This window comes from Vitis vinifera, chromosome 17 (assembly GCF_030704535.1).
Source record: "Vitis vinifera cultivar Pinot Noir 40024 chromosome 17, ASM3070453v1".
Classification (NCBI taxonomy): Eukaryota; Viridiplantae; Streptophyta; class Magnoliopsida; order Vitales; family Vitaceae; genus Vitis; species Vitis vinifera.
This window is the reverse complement of record NC_081821.1, coordinates 6,660,475-6,677,581: the sequence shown is the minus strand read 5'-3', so window position 1 is coordinate 6,677,581 and position 17,107 is coordinate 6,660,475. Positions and strand designations below refer to the sequence as shown.

The 17,107-nt window shown below is 37.2% G+C and overlaps 1 protein-coding gene across 1 annotated transcript; it reads right to left on the bottom strand.

Moving 5' to 3' along the window:
- Positions 1-2,959: 2,959 nt before the first annotated feature.
- Positions 2,960-16,551, bottom strand: LOC100262176 (tRNase Z TRZ1). Its single transcript, XM_002273022.5, has 9 exons — positions 16,353-16,551; positions 15,550-15,763; positions 14,100-14,262; positions 13,877-13,947; positions 13,676-13,771; positions 12,806-12,919; positions 3,631-3,699; positions 3,443-3,517; positions 2,960-3,299 (listed from the first exon to the last, which is right to left on the bottom strand). The coding sequence occupies exons 1-9, from the start codon at positions 16,466-16,468 to the stop codon at positions 3,225-3,227; spliced, it is 993 nt and encodes a 330-aa protein (XP_002273058.2). The 5' UTR covers positions 16,469-16,551; the 3' UTR covers positions 2,960-3,224.
- Between the last annotated feature and the right edge of the window lie 556 nt (positions 16,552-17,107).

Below are 17,107 nucleotides of genomic sequence, written 5' to 3'. Positions count from 1 at the left end.
TGTTGTATGATTGCCTTGCTATCATTTTGGCCTTGGCCTACAAAATCCCCTGTTTCTCTCTCTATGTTTTATGTTTGGGATTGCAGTTTCAATTATTTGACCAGTTTTTGATCTTCATTACAACTTGTGTTCTTCCCCTGTTTACAAGAAATATAGGCCAATGGAAAATTCCACATCAGCATTGAAGTTTAGCCCTGAAAAGTCAGGAAGCAGGATCACATTGGTTTTTCCCTTTAGGAACTGATGCTTCTAGTTAGGATGACTTTTTTGTTATCTACCTCACCAAAGTCCATGTATGATGCTCTATAATTATTTTTTTTCATTAATTTACAAATGTATTTCCATATTGAAGTTGTGTTAGTTCATGAGTACAATATTTTTTTTTTCTTTTACTACAAGGTGTTTTGGTGAAAAAGTTGCCCTAGTGGACCAATATTTTTGCTTTTATACTTTTCCAAGATGAACATGTGTCATGTCTTAGAAAGACATCCATAACGGAAAATATTCCTCTTTGTTTTGAATTTCAATACGACCTATAGTTCATTTTCATGATATCACGGAAGAGTTGTTCGTTTTCTCCAGCACACGGGTGGTCGTGCTTAAAACCTATATCCATTACACCATGCGGCTAAATTTGTATTCATAGTAATTGTTGAAGGTTGGCCTTATCAGGATCACTCCAGTTTCCTGATTTGCTCGCCTCCTCAATTGAAGAAGATGTTTCCTTCCTTTGACTTGCAAAAAATATCCGGACAGGGGGTTCGGACACACCCTTCGATGCCTTTGTTAGTTTTGCTTTCTAGCATATTGATATTTTTATGGGGCTCTTCTCCTTAGAAGAATGCTTACCTTCTTTGACTGTGTGAGGGCCTTTTATAGCACCAGGAGCTTTGTCCCTTTGAATGGTAGGAAGACTTTTTGGCTGTCATAATGGTGCTTAGAGGGTGACAGAGTTATCATTATCCTACAGGCGGCTTTCAGAAATTGCTGGAGGAATGGTTTGCCGTCATCCTTGTCTTTTTACTCTGCAGGCGGTGCAGGGCAGGTCATGGTAGGTCGCTTGAAGTGACCCAGGAAGGTCTTATCGAGCATGCTTTTGGCAAAATGAGTAATGATTGACTGTGAAACGCGGTCAAGAATCTTATTTGATACGCTAACCATTGGGTTCGGACTAGACATCTGAATAGACGGTATGTACCGCATGTTAGTCCACGTGATCGTTCGGATAGAGGGTTGGACGTGTCACATGTCAGTCCATATGGACATCCGGACAAAGGGTTGGACATGCCACGTGTTCAATGGAGGAGTGTCATGTGAGGCGTACGCAAAGGGGTGGTCCCCAAGTTAAATTTGGCATAAATTTGGAAATTTTGGGAATTCAAGTAAACCAAAATGGTTGAAGCAATAGATGGCGATTCAGATCACGATGAATTTGGGCCAGGAAATCTTCCGTATCCAATTCCAAATGAGAGTCATGGTGTAGAGTTATCTTATTCCACACAACTGGAATCACCTTCCGGGGTCACCACCCCACTATGGTTCCAGCTTCAATCTCATTAGGGACAACTGGGCTAGCTGTTGCCTGTCAAATGGTATAGCCCCCCTTGCTTATACGGAACTTTGGCTAGTTGTAGGGAGGTTGTTGGCAGATCAAAATCAGTTCAGATGAATAGCAAGATTGCGATGAGGCGGAAGTCGTCCTTGATGATGAAAGATTCTCAGAATAGTTATTGTCAGAGTCATCTTCTTCCTTTATTAATTTCTTGGTAACTTAAAACTTTTTGACTAAATGGCTTCTCTCTTTCTAAACGTACACTGAAGCAGGAGTGCACAGAGGAGGAAATGTACCAATGGCAACTATTAAGCTGTTGCTTGCTGGTCCGTTTCCCACATGCCTACTTGTGCAGAGCTGTTGTGACTTGTGAGCGAACCCGGAGTATGAAGGGGTGTAAACAAATGGTTTAGTTTCATCGGGTTTTGTTAAAAAAAAAAAAAAAAAAAAAAGCTTACTTATGCTAGAATAAGAACCGAACTAAGTTGTAAATGGAATGAAATCAAATTGTTTAAGGTGATTTTGATTCATTGCTTGGATACAAGTGGATTTAGATCTTGTTTTTGGCATTGTAGGATGGATGTATTTATAATAAATTAATTTGGCTACAACCTAATGACCATGAATTATGTGATCAGTGTTAGTTGGATTGATCAACTTTTCGATTTATCACTTCAACCCTAATGTCTAGTTAGGTTAATTTTCTGGAAAATGCCAAGATGCCTACGGAACATGAGATCTGTCAGCTAGGTTAATTTGCTCGCGTGCATCTATTGGATGAAGCTTTTCAGTAGGTACAGAAAAGTGAGCCTTCGGTACCTGACCCTAATTTTCCCATCTCTATATCCACGTCTTGGGACCCAATCGCATACAGGGATGAAAAGATGTCTTAACTAAGCCTGCCAACTATTTCGCCCCTGTAGTCGCGTAAACTCTCAGGGAGGTACTTCATTGTACTACAATATCATGGTGATGTGATCAGGCTACAGTTATGCCACATGCATCCCGTGCTCTTCAATAAGAGAAGGGTTAATAATCGTAATTTCTTTAATTACTCCTACAATTAAGTCAGATCTATTTCTCTCTCTCTCTCTCTCTCTCTCTCTCTCGTTTCAACCTTCTTTTTTGCCTTTCATGCAAGAATACTTTTAAAAACTACTTAAATATTCATTTTAATCTTTCTTTTTCTTGAATTAATTTAATTTATTTGTTAAAAAAATCTTTGAATATTTATACCCCTAGTTCAGGCTCAATAATTGCATGAATAATCCAACATAAGCATTCAAAATTTCCTAATAATATTCAGCTTTGACCTCTATTTTTAGTTAGAGATGAGTTAATTTGAGTGAAAATATATTAACGAAAACTTAGACATGGAAAAACATCACTGCCCATTGCATATCTAGGTGTCGAAAATGAAAGCAACGAATTTCACTAACCGCAACTGAAAAATGTTATATAGCTTGGGCTTTTAGCATTTGCCACCACCTAATTACCATTCCTGTTGTGCATAATAAGTTTAAGAACTACACCCTGTGGTGCCTTTGTAAGGCTTTGGGTTTAGCAAAACAAAATTGCAGTTGCAAGAAGCCAAATCTAACTTTAGTGACTTGTGTAATAAATACGCTTAATATACACACTTGACAGGTTTGATTCTCAACTTCATTTTCCATCAAAATCCTTCTGTCAGTGCAAATACTCGACCTCCCAAAGGCGGAGGCAATGCAGAGACAGCTTCTTGAATTTCCTGGTAAACATGACATGTTAAAATCTAAACCACTTCAATCCGGTAAACAAGATCATTTACAACCTAGTCATGTTATTCTCTTACTACTGAAAGAAAAAAGAAAAAAGCCCACAAAAAAATTGAGCAATTTTAAAGAAACTTACATCTGTTGTATAACGAGCAGAGAAGTGGATCAGAAGAATTGCTTTATTCTGAAACCTATCTGCATAACTGACTATCTGAAGAGGATTATCCAAGGATAAGAGATAAATAAATGGTGAGGACAACAACATAAAAGTAAAGGCATAATAAAACATAGAAGTTTCTTCTATGAAAGCTATGGAGACCTAACCTCAGACAAATGAGTGTGGCCATATTCTCTTGCATGCTCCACAGTCACTGTGTTGTCAACAAAGGTGCTCTGCACAAAGAGTCATCAGGAGGAAAAAAAGTCATTTAACAACAATGTTACAAATGTTCCATACTGAATTCTAGAAGCAATTGCCAGAATATTTTCAACTTCTTCAAAATTCCACATAATGTTTCCACTTCATTGGATACAATTTAGAACTAAAAACATATTAATACTTTATACTTGATGATTTTGTAATTGATACTTTGAAGGCAATATCTGTCAAAATATTGTATGAATGACCGAATACTTTGGCCTTGAGTTTTGTATATTATATATAGACTTTACAAGGATGCTTTACATGGAAAGCAAATAAAAGCAAATAAATTCCAGCATGATTCTAGCCCTATACATGTAAACTATAATCTGTCAAATAATATATGCTAACTGTACAAAATAATAAATGAAGAAATAAGGAAACAATTGTGGGCTAAAATAAGGAAAGAAGGGTGGGCTAAATTAAGGAAGGAAGTGTGGACAGCAAGTGTGGGCTAAAATAAGGAAGGAAGTGTGACAGCAAAGCTGTCCTTTGATAGCTGTCCTTTGACCAGCAAAGCTGTCCTAGTGTGGACAGCAAAGCTGTCCTTTAACAAAAGCTGTCCTTTGACAGCCCCCCTCAAATTGATGCAGGTTGATCAACAAGCATCAATTTGCTACTTAGCAAGCAATGTCGATGACGAGGGAGAGCCTTGGTGAAGATATCAGCAATTTGTAAGTCAGTGGAAATATGTGGAAGAGTGATAACACGAGCTTCAAAGGCTTCACGGATAGAGTGACAGTCCACTTCAATATGCTTTGTGCGCTCATGATAGACAGGATTGGCCGTGATCTGAATAGCGCTTGTATTATCGGCATGGAGAGGTGTAGGATCGGTCTCAGAAAAATCTAACTCCGCAAGCATACCTCGAAGCCAAATGATTTCAGAACAAGCAAGAGACATCGCCCGATACTCAGATTCCGTAGATGACTTAGAGACTCTGTCTTGCTTCTTACTTTTCCAAGATATCAATGCATCTCCTAAGAACACACACCAACCAGTGATGGAGCGACGGGTATCCGCACAACCTGCCCAATCAGCATCACTATAAGCAGCAAGGCGAGTAGAATTGCCTGCAGGGAAGAACAAGCCACGAGTAGAAGTGCCTTGAACATAGCGTATGATCCTACGAACAGCAGCCAAATGAAGATGACGAGGAGTCTGAAGGAACTGGCTGACTTGCTGTACAGCAAAAGAAATGTCCGGTCTAGTAATGGTGAGATAAACAAGGCTACCCACCAACTTCCTGTATAAACTGGGATCAGCAAGTAAGTCGCCCTCCTCTTTGCGAAGCTTGACATTTAATTCCATGGGAGTATCAACAGAAGTAGCCCCTTGTAGACCAGCTGTAGCCACCAAGTCACTCGCATACTTATGTTGATTGAGGGAAATACCAGAGGGACTATGATGCACCTCAAGACCAAGAAAATATGTGAGAGGTCCAAGATCTTTCATATGAAAGGACTCGGAGAGATGAGTTTTGAGCTGACCAAGTAAAGCAGAATCGGAACCAGTGATCACAATATCATCAACATAAACCAAAAGAACAACAATACCCATGTCTGATTTCCGAAGAAACAAGGAAGTGTCATACTTGCTCTGCCTGAATGAAAATTGTAATAAAGTGGTGCGGAATTTCTCAAACCAGGCCCTCGAAGCCTGTTTGAGACCATAAAGAGAGCGACGAAGCTTACACACATGTGAAGTCGGAGAGGGAAACAATCCCGGGGGTGGCTTCATATAAATACACTCTTTAAGATCCCCATGAAGAAAAGCATTTTTTACATCCATCTGATGTAATGGCCAATCACTGGAAGCAGCAAGAGCTAGAATCGTACGAACAGTAGTCATTTTAGCCACAGGAGCAAAGGTCTCTTCATAATTGACACCATATTCCTGATTATTCCCAAGTGCAACAAGCCGAGCTTTGTAACGATCCAAACTTCCATCAGATCGGACCTTGACTGAGTAAACCCATTTGCAACCCAGAGGAACAATAGTGGGAGGACAGGGCTCAATGTCCCAAGTGTGATTGGCCTCTAGAGCAGCAATTTCTTCCTGCATAGCTTGTCGCCAACAATCATGCTTAGCAGCATGTGAGTAGCATGTGGGAATATCAAATTTGGACAATGCAGCAGTAAGGGCTGAAATAGAATTGCCAGAACTGGAAGAGGGAAATCCATACCTATTCGGAGGTACAGACACTCGAGAAGAGCGACGTACTGAAGGTGCTGCAACTGACTGCATCTGGAGCGTGGTAGGATCAGATATCGGGTGAGCCACCGAAAGAGACTGTGGGCGGGAGCGTCTCGTATACACAATACCTGGTTGAAAGCGAGAACTGACTGGATGAAGATCTGAGAACTGTTGCTCAAAGGAGGGAAGGACCACAGTAGAAGAGGATGACACAGTAGAAGAGGATACAGGAAAGAAATGTTGATTTTCAAAGAAAATAACATTCCTAGAAATACGTGTACGATGTAATGTAGGATCATAGCAAACAAATCCCTTTTGACACATATTATATCCCAAGAAAGCACATCGAACAGATTGAGCAGATAATTTATGTCGCTCATGGGGAGGTAAATGAACAAAGCATACACAACCAAAAATACGAAGGTGATCATAACTAGGTTGCTTAGCAAATAAGCGGAAATAGGGAGACTCCATATGTAGGACTTGAGAAGGTAAACGATTAATCAAGTGAGTAGCAGTTTTTAGAGCCTCTACCCAAAACATGGATGGAACAGAAGATTCTAACAAGAGAGTACGTACCACATCTAAAAGATGACGATTTGTGCGTTCGGCAACTCCATTTTGTTGAGGAGTAGAGGGACATGAACGTTGATGAATAATACCCTTAAAAGCCAAGAATGCTTGAAACTCAGTAGACAAATACTCACCACCAGAATCTGTGCGTAATGTCTTAATAGAAGTAGAAAATTGATTGTCAACATACGCTAAAAACTCAGTGAAAGTACGAAAGACCTCAGATTTAGAGCGAAGAAAGTAGACCCAAGTAAATCAGCTATGATCATCAATGAAAGTCACATAATATTTAAATTTCTCATGTGAACTAACCGGGGAAGGTCCCCAAACATCACTATGGATAAGATCAAAGCAGTGAGATGCTCTACTTGCATGCAAAGGGAAGGGAAGAGTTTTACTTTTACCAAGTTTGCAAGAATCACACTCAAGAGATAAAGAATAACGATCCTTATTACCAGGTAAATCAGAGTTCAATACATAAGATAAGATTTGAGTATTGGGATGGCCTAAACGACGATGCCACACCATACTAAGATCTGAAACATTATTACAAGCAAAAGACTTAATAGAAGAACGTGGAGAAAAATCTGGAAAGCACAATTGTTATCAACTAATTGGCCAACAGAAATAAGATTCGTGGAAAGCTGAGGGGCAAGAAACACATCAGTGAACTTAGAAGAGGCATCGCCGATAGCAGCTATGGGCAAAGAGCTGCCATTGGCAGTTTGAATGGAAGATTGACCAGCGTAGGGCCGAACATGACACAAAGCGGTGGGATTATTAGTCATGTGATTAGAGGCCCCCGAGTCCACGTACCAGAGTTTAGTAGAATTGTTACCTTGAAACCCCATTGCTGATAATGCTGAAATTAATATTCGTTGCACCATTTCTGGGGTGCAGTAATCTGGTGCAGGAGGTGCAGGAACAGAGCACGCAGCTGAAGGAGAGTCGTGTGTTGCTACAGGAGGGACAATAACCGAAGTCTGAAATGCTTGGGCCTGACGATTCTGGGGGCGAATACGACATTCTTTGATAATGTGACCTTTCTTCTTGCAATAAGAACAAAACTTCTTAGGGCAAGTGGCAGCAATATGCCCATATTCCTTGCAGCAAAAACACTGCAAGTTTTTAGAATGCATAGGTGGTCCGCGTCCTTGGGCAGCATAAGCTACAGTTGTCGTCCCGGAACTGCCATGAGATTGCTCCAAAATAGCTTGAGTACTAAGGCGTTGCTCTTCGCGAAGTAACTCACCAAAACAAATATCAAGAGAGGGAACAGGAGATCTATTCAGTAAAGAGGAGAGAACAGATTCATATTCCGGACGTAGTTTCATAAGAAACTGATCACGCCGGGTAGTCGCGTGAATAGTCTGAATAGTTGAGAGAGCGGCAATAGGAACATCCGCTGTAACCAAATCAGCATATTCATGCCAAAGAGTCAGAAATGCCGAGTAGTAGTCCTGGATGGAAAGACTACCATGTTGAAACATGGCAATCGCATGTTCTAATTGAAAGCGACGAGCATCGTTATCCTGATGATAAACTTTCTTCAAATAAGCCCACATAGATTGAGCAGAGCGATGGGGCCGCAAGTGGGTGACAATATGAGGCTCCACTGAACCAAGAAGCCAAGACATGATGCGTGCATCAAGCACAGCCCATGAATGAGAAGTCCCAACATCCTGAGATTTGTCAAAAGTGGATGGTTTTTCAACATCCGTGCCATCAATATGACCCCAAAGGTCTTTTCCCTTGAGAAAAAGTTCAAACTGAAATGCCCAGGTAGAATAATTTGTGCCTGTAAACTTAACACACAGCGGTGCGGAATCCATAGAAAATAAATAGAACCCGAGACAAAAGGATGGACCAAAAAAATCCCAGAAGAAAACTGACCCACGACAGCCACAGAAATACTGAGAAAAATGGTTGTGGTTGGGTGCAGCACGGATCAACACAGACTTGACCGAAAGACACGAGAGGCACCTCCGAAACCGAAAAGACAGAAAAGAATTTGAGGGAAGAAAAATTAGCAACCTTGCTCTGATACCATGTCAAAATATTGTATGAATGACCGAATACCTTGGCCTTGAGTTTTGTATATTATATATAGACTTTACAAGGATGCTTTACATGGAAAGCAAATAAAAGCAAATAAATTCCAGCATGATTCTAGCCCTATACATGTAAACTATAATCTGTCAAATAATATATGCTAACTGTACAAAATAATAAATGAAGAAATAAGGAAACAATTGTGGGCTAAAATAAGGAAAGAAGGGTGGGCTAAATTAAGGAAGGAAGTGTGGACAGCAAGTGTGGGCTAAAATAAGGAAGGAAGTGTGACAGCAAAGTTGTCCTTTGATAGCTGTCCTTTGACCAGCAAAGCTGTCCTAGTGTGGACAGCAAAGCTGTCCTTTAACAAAAGCTGTCCTTTGACAATATCACATTGAGGAATAATAAATATGTGTTTCCTTTCTTTGTTCTTTTATTTCCCTCATTTTTTGTGTGATTTTTTTCTACAACCATCACTACAAACTATTTATTCCATAGTAACTTTGACTTTCCAGAAGCCCTCAGTCGTTTGCTTCGATGAAAGTGTTAGATCATCTGATGGTTTTGTTACATCAACAGATACTGTCTTGAATGATTATCTAATGCTTAAATCCAATAATTTAGAGGAAGATAAACCCATTAGAGCAGAATGAGAGGTATGGATGGTGCCAATCCATGCAGTCGGGCATGTGTCATTATTAGGATGAGTTGAGTGTTTCTAATTCATAATATCCCTACTCATGCAGATAGTGAATCTATCTCCATCTTTACTAGAATGTGCCCAAATTACACCTTGTTTAGAAGTGAAGATATAAGCATAACATCTAGTGTCATTTCAGAACACTAATCTCATTTCTACTTATTTACTAGGGTTCCCCCTTTCCCCTCTAGAACAGAGTAGAGACTACACTAGACCACTTTAAATGTTGCAATACCAGGAAAAAAATTCTTATGAGCTTCCCTTCCAAAAGAACCCCAGAATCCATCACTTCAGACCCCTAAATTGTATAGGGTAACCACATGAAGTTGTTATGAACGTGATCCTAACATTGGTGCCAGAAAAATAAGAGAGCTAAGAAATTGTAAGCCTAAGCCAAAAAGTGACATCCTTTAAATAATTAAATGCGATATCTCAATCCTAATATATCATGAACTAAAGAGCCTTGAGGCCTGACTCAAGCGGTAAAGGTTTGGGAGGGTTTGTGGGAGGTTCTAGGTTCCAGTTCCAATGACGAAAAAAATTTAACCATATATATATATATATTTGAAGAGGTGGCCTTTTATGTTTCCTCCAGTGGTCAAAGTTCCTTCTTATCTTTAGCATCATTCTAACAATTCTCTATTAATGAGGGAATACAGGAAAATCAGGGAAATTAACATACTACAAGGGAAGGAACAAAAGCACCTGTCTAAATTAGAGGTGCAAAGTAGGTTGAGTGGCCCAGCTTGCCCAACAGATAGTTCTAATTTTATTTTTATTTTATTCAACTGCATCCACGATACCCCTCCCAACAGCTAATATTATAGTTAGTTTGAGGGGTAAATGTGTAACTTGGTTATATAAAGATTTTGTATAAACAACAACAGCCACTCACCTTCCCACCCCAAAAAAAGTAATAAAACACACAAGCCTAGTTTCATGGTCACAGCTATCTACTCCCTCTACAATCTCTCCAGCATCAACCTATCTATTCTTGTTTTCAACAGGTCTACATTATCAGAGACTTGAGGTTTTTATATTAATAATTTCTTTTACATTATTATTTTATTACATATTTATTTAATTTTATGTTTTCATTTAGTTATCCTCCATTATTGACTTCTCTTAAAATATTTTGATAGCTTTAAGAATCAAGATGGACCTTGATGTTCTAGATCTTGAGAGTCTTAGATGTGGAGGAGATGAGTATGATGAATTAGTGGATGATGAAACCCCTACCCCCACTAGTGACCCTTGCCCCATCCCTTCCCATAACTTCAGAGAAAAGAGACCTTGGAATAGTAGAACATAGATGTGAAGTGCAGAACCACTTCAGTATAGTGCAAAATAATTAATATAAATACCTCAAGCTTGTTGCAGAATGCGCATATTGAAGAAAAAAACAAAGGATGTAGATGAGCAACATGCTCACAAAAGAAAACCCTAGCTTTTCCTCTTTTTTTTTCCCTAATGTCCTTATACCAAGCTTTTTTTCTTTTTTGCTACGTAAATTTTTGTCCCCATTGGGACTTGAACTTGGGACCTCCCACAAACCCTCCCCAACCCTTTACCACTTTAGTCAAGCCTCAAGGGCAATTTCCTTATACCAAATTGCCATACATGACGTTCTTTTGAGCATTTTCTATGAGTTTGAGATACAAAATAAAAATTACACTGCCTTTGATTACACTTTGAACAATATAAATGCTATAGATAAGTTTGTGAGGTCAAGTAGAGATCCATTTGGTAAAATTTACCATATGATATGTGTTTGCCATATGGTTAATTCAATTGTGCTAGATGGTTTAAAAATAATTGCTCCATCCTTAAATTCCATGTGATATGCTATTCATTATATTTCTCACTCATCTAAGTTGCAAGAGTTTCATGTGGTATGTAAAAGGCTAGTTTGAAGAAAAAAAATTGTCTTAATGCAAAGTACGGTTGAAATTCTACCTACAAATAATAGCAATCCTTAAATTCCATGCAATATATGCTATTCATTATATTTCTTACTCATCTACATTGCAAGATTTTCATAAGCTATGTAAAAGGCTAGTTTGAAGAAAAAAATTAGCTTGATGCGAAATACGGTTGAAATTCTACCCACAAATAATAGCATCTTGTGTAGGGTATGACCATGCAATAGTAGATTATGTCAATGACAAATTTGGAGGTATTGCACAGTGTGCAGAGAATTGACCAGTAACTTTCACTTCTATGGACTTCTTGAGGAGATCACTACCATGTTAGTATCACCCCTAATGTCTTGTTTAGAACTTAGGTGTATCTGTAATATTAGAGCAGTGGTTGAGCAGTGCAGGAAGTCTAGTGAAGGCTTAAAGAAGTTTGTAACCAAATAGTTATTGTTGGGAGAAAATGCCTCTAATTCTTCTTTAGCTGCTTGAATGGATCCTAGGGTTAAGTTTCATGGTGCAGAGATCACATTGAGCTTTATAGCTGAAAATATGGAATTAACATTCACACTGAAGGAAGGTATGATAGAGAAGAGCCTATTTAAATACTGAGTCTAAATGGGAGCTGGGTACTCAAGTTCCATATGTTCATGCCCATTTGGAGATTGTCTACTCTTTAGACAATTGACTAGGGGAAAGGGAAAGCAAAAGTTTAGTGCTTCAAGTTCCTTCTTACACTTTACCCTAGATGAAATCCAAAATTGTGATATTTAGCAATGGTGGAAAGAACATGAACCCACCTTTCTATACTGTCTAGAATTATACAGGATCTACTAATACCACTAGTGAATACTGCAGCATCAGAATTCTACAGGTTCAAACATAATTGAAGATACGATTTTCTAAGTAGCTTGCGTGAAGGATGGGCATGACGCAAGGAGATGTAAAATTAGGAAGATGGCATGGTAGAAATGTTTAAAAATATGAATGTGGATAGAAATCAAGAAAGAGATGGAGCTGAAAATGAAGAAATTCAATTTTAATTTCTAGTTTCAAGTATGCATCTTTTCTAGTTTTGCCAGTTTTAATAATGTATTATCAAGGTTGAGCAATGCATATGTTTCATAGTTGGGTGGGTGCCAACCTAGTTGGGATGTTCCCAAACCTATAATTAACCAATTCTCACATCTTTTTTTCCTCATAAATTTTAGTAATGTACTTTGAGTTTTATTAAAAGAATGAATAGAGTGTTTCATTTTGTGTACTTCGTTTTTTCTTATTACAAAATTTTATATTTTTACTTGTTTATTGCATTAATTTTACACCAAAAAAGAAGAAAATAATAAAATTAGGCCAACTTGGCTCAGCTGACACCAGGCCTGTAGTATACTGGGCAATACTGGGTCAGGGATATTGCTTGGGTAGGCCGGCCAGGCCCAGCCTAGTTTTCAGACAGCAGCTTGATGAGCCCAAGCTTCCACAAAACCAGGCCCAGCGCATTTGACATCTCTATGTCTAAACTGAACAAACTTAATATTAGATGAAACTACAAATTATTTCCAAATTCCAAGAGGACATGGGCAAAACAAGTCTCTATGGTCAAGTAGGAAAGTAAGACTAAATATGATCAATGTAGCGCACCTCCATGATGAGAACTCTTGCCATCAAAGCATCAACATTAGTGTGATCCAGAATGAAGTCTGACATGGTATCTCCCGTAAAGGCAATTTCAGGTGTTGTCATTGTATATGTAATCTGCATTGTGCAAACTCAACCTTGCTAGATATAAACTTAACATAAGGAAAAGAGAATGCTGGTGAGGCAGGATAAGGGAATGTGAAAAACAAAAAAATGAACCAAGGGGCAGACTGTTAAAAAGCACTGATCAGCAAGAACAAGCCAACAATGTTTTGCGGAATATAAGTTTAACCCAGAGATCTACTCGCCAGCTCCTGTTGTTTCAGTATCATCATTTAACAACTTTATCCAAAAAGATCTATTTTGAACAGTAAAGCATTAAATTGTTCTTCCATCTCAAATTAGTTCAACGATAAAACAAATTTCGGACACAATGAAAGAAAAATTCATAATAACTGACCTAAAAATTCCTATGGCTAAAAACCAAACATTAAAATGGTTTTTCTTTTGCAAACTTTTTTTGATAGGAAGTTTTTCTTTTACAAACTTGGTTCTTCTTCCATCTCCTTGGGGAAGCAACATATGCTCTCATGGTTTTGTCATCATGCACTACACAGATTTGTTATATGGTTAAGAATTTGTGAAAGTGATCATAAGTTAAAGATCAAGGCCTTGGAGGTAAGGTTTGAAGAAAAGGTCAATCTTATGGAAAGTTGTATGAGCTTGCCTTTCTTGCAAAATTCCTAGATGCTACTGTGTTTGTAATAATCCTTTTTGTTAAAGAAGAATTTAGTGAAAACGTACCAAAATCTGTGATCAAGAGGAAACTAAAATGTGTCTAAGATGTCTATAAATACAACTGTTAAGACAGACCTCCACACCTGATAACTTCAAGTTCTTAATCTCATTCCCAGGAAGGCCAACATACTCCTGCTTCAGTTTCTGCTTTACAGAATAAACTACATAACCCTGAAACAGATCATGATGGGAGCCATTAGCAGTATAATATGATTCAGAGAAATACATCTCAGGCTAGTCTTATCTAAAAGACCAGGGAGTGAAATAACTTTTTACCTGGCTTGGTATAACATGGTAGGTTCTAAACGCTCTTACTTTCAAGTCTTTTCTTAAGTAAAACTCTTCTCCTGAAAATATAACAATATACATTTTAGGTGGAATATATCAGAAGATATCCATTCAGACAGGCAAAATTAACAAGCAGTTATGTAGTCAGAGTAGTGAGTACCAGGCACTAAATTACATTTCTAACATCATTTGATTGAAAATAGGACATTACCCACATTCAAGCCAATTAGATTATGCTTCAGCTCTGACTCATCCATTGCTCTGTGCACCTGAAAAAGCATCTCCACATTTTCTTTTATAGCTTTTGGTACAATAATTATTGGGGGCTTCATTCTATACAACCCACGAGTCGCAACATACATGGGCAGTCCTCCCTAACAAATAAAAGATTGGGGCATAAGCAGCAGCAATAAAACATAATAAATGATAATATATCCATCAAAGAAAAAGATCTATCAGCAAAATATTGTGGCAAAAAAAAGGACAGAGAGCAACAAATTTTCGTTTAAGGGTTCTATACTTAAATATGTAATTTGTGACACTAGAACTAGCATAAAAATCCAGTGAAAATATGGGAAGCCCAAAGGTAGTAGACAAAATTTAGAAGAATTTAGGAATCATTTAGAATGATATATATATATATATATATATATATATGTATGTATGTATATATATGTATGTATGTATATATATGTATGTATGTATAAAATAAATCAAGAGTAAACTAGTGCCTTTTCCCTTGGGGTTGTGTTTTTATGGGAAAGAGGGGGAGGGTTGGTTCCTCCGATGCTGTTCCACAATTGCCCAAGATAATTTAGAAACTTGATGAAAAGTTCAGCAATTGTTTGCAACATCAAGTGAAAAAAGTGGAGTATGCAAGCAAAAAACATCCCTATCATTTTTAACAGAATAACTATGATATACTTAAGAAATAGCTGTCTATATATTCTTTAACGATCCAGTAATTTAATTTTTCATTGACATCATAGCACATCCATAACCAGTACTCAAGCCATTGGTTCATCTTAGAACTATGAATCACTGATTGTTCTTGAAGATTATTCGGATTTAATCCCATGTTTGTAAACATATCATATCTCAATGCAATAAAGGACAAATTGTTTACAACACAATTATATTTTTAAATTTAACCCAAGTCAAAAACTTGTAAATGAATGCTTCCTCCAAATCAAACCTAACAGCCATTATGATGAGTATGAATCTCTAAGATATATATCAACAAAGGGAATTAGTAAGGAGATATCAAATACTCTCATTAAGAAGAAATTCAGAGTTACTAGTAAGGAGTGAGAAATAATAAATAATGAATCTAGAATGCAAGAGGTGATGATTGATGGAAAATATGAAGAAACTTATGATATAACAAGAATTGTTGAAAACTTTATCCCTATATTTTTTATTTTATTTTTTTTATCATAAACTTTATCCCTTATTCCTCACCTAAATCCTAAAAAATAAAAACCATAGCTCCACCTATTTGATTGTAGGCAACCATCCAAGGGTTGTCCTACATCACATTGTTTTCCAAATTGATTATTTCATAGGGAACTGTATGGGTGTGAGGTGTTGATTTCTGTTGAATTAAATGATTCTAATAGAAAACGGAGACAAACAAAAGAATATGAGTAAGATGAACTGACAATGTGATCCATGTGTCCATGGGAAATGAACAGGAAGTCCTGCGAAATTGCACGCTGGGGACATCTACCAATGTCAAAGGCTAACTTGAGGGAGGGGAGGATTATGCAAGTTTCTTGCCCTCCTATCGACAAACCCTCAACTGGGTATCCTTCGATTTGTATTCCCTTCTCCTTCTTCGTCACAATTGAATTTGCCTCCGAATTTTTCATTCTCCTAAATCAAAATAGGGTGAAAAGTCAACTCAGATGAAGTTTAATTTTCCTTGAATCAAGCAAACTCAGCGAGAAATTTTGGATTGAAAGAAGAATAAACTTTTGGCATATAATTGGGAAATAGCGTGTAGAGAAAAAGAAATAAGAAATGGAATTACAACTGATATTCGCGGGAGTGAAAGCATTCCCAAGTAATAAACCACTCAGAGTGAAATCCGTGTTTACCAAAAAAATGAAGAAAAAATAAGTTAAACAACAGAAAACGACATTTTGATCCCTATGTTATCTCCCTCACTTTCATTGATGCCAAAAATCCAAAACCAAACCAAACCCACTCCACCATCCCCAAATAAATAAATAGAAAAAAAAAAATCAACTAAACCAAGGAGTCATACAAGTTTTAGGTAAAGTGCCATTTTCTGTATTCTCGAGCCCTAGATGGTGAGCAATTTACAATTCATTTTCTTATGAATTGAAGGATTACATCTAAATTAGAAGTACTTTCTCAGCATCCAAACGATTGAATCTACCCTAGAAGCCGATAGATTGAATTGGGAATAGGGAATAGGGAATAGCGATTGGAGCAGTACCTTGAACTCAGAGATGGATTGAAACACAGCGTTTGGAGAAAAATGATTGAATGCGTTCGTGTAGATTGGAGATAGGGGCTTTTATGCTGCAAGTAAAGCCTAAAAAATGTCAGCATCTTATTTAAGTTTCTTTATATTTGATTCTTCTTCCTAACTTCCGTCGCCATCCAAACAAGGTTGCTTCAATTTTTTTTTCTTTCCGTTCCTAACTTCTTTTTAATTCCATGGAATAAAAATAATTAAAAATACAAATGAAACTAAAAAGGCAAAATTAAAAAGAGTTATGATTTTAATTTTTTTTTACATGAAGGAATTAAGAACAAAAAAATGATTTAAAAGAAGACACATTTTGACATAAAGTAATTAAATAATAAAAATCTTTATTTTAAAAATGATAAATATGAAATAAAAAAAAAATTATAAAATTAGTTAGGATGAAATTTGTAGTATAATGTTTGGATGGAGATAGAAAATAGGAAGAAAAATAAAAAATAAAGAAAATTGTTTAAAAAGTATTTTCAACTTTTAGGGTAGGTTTGATTGGTGGTAGGATAAAATATATGTAGTTTAGGGTATTATTAAAAATAGTATGTGATGGAATTTGTATCCTAATCATATATATTTTTAGAAGGAATAAAATCTATATTGTATTTTTATATTGATGCACATATGATTGGTTCCAATACTCTTGAATTATCCGTTTGATTATGTACCAAAATCCACTTTCCAAATGTAATCATAATCCGAATGAAATT

Excerpts from the sequence above, each read along its gene's own strand:
- LOC100262176 (XM_002273022.5), bottom strand. The coding sequence starts at position 16,468 with ATGCTGACATTTTTTAGGCTTTACTTGCAGCATAAAAGCCCCTATCTC. Across the intron at positions 13,772-13,876 it reads ACCATGTTATACCAAGCCAG|GGTTATGTAGTTTATTCTGT; the intron begins GTAAAAAGTTAT and ends GATCTGTTTCAG. Across the intron at positions 3,518-3,630 it reads GCCACACTCATTTGTCTGAG|ATAGTCAGTTATGCAGATAG; the intron begins GTTAGGTCTCCA and ends AATCCTCTTCAG.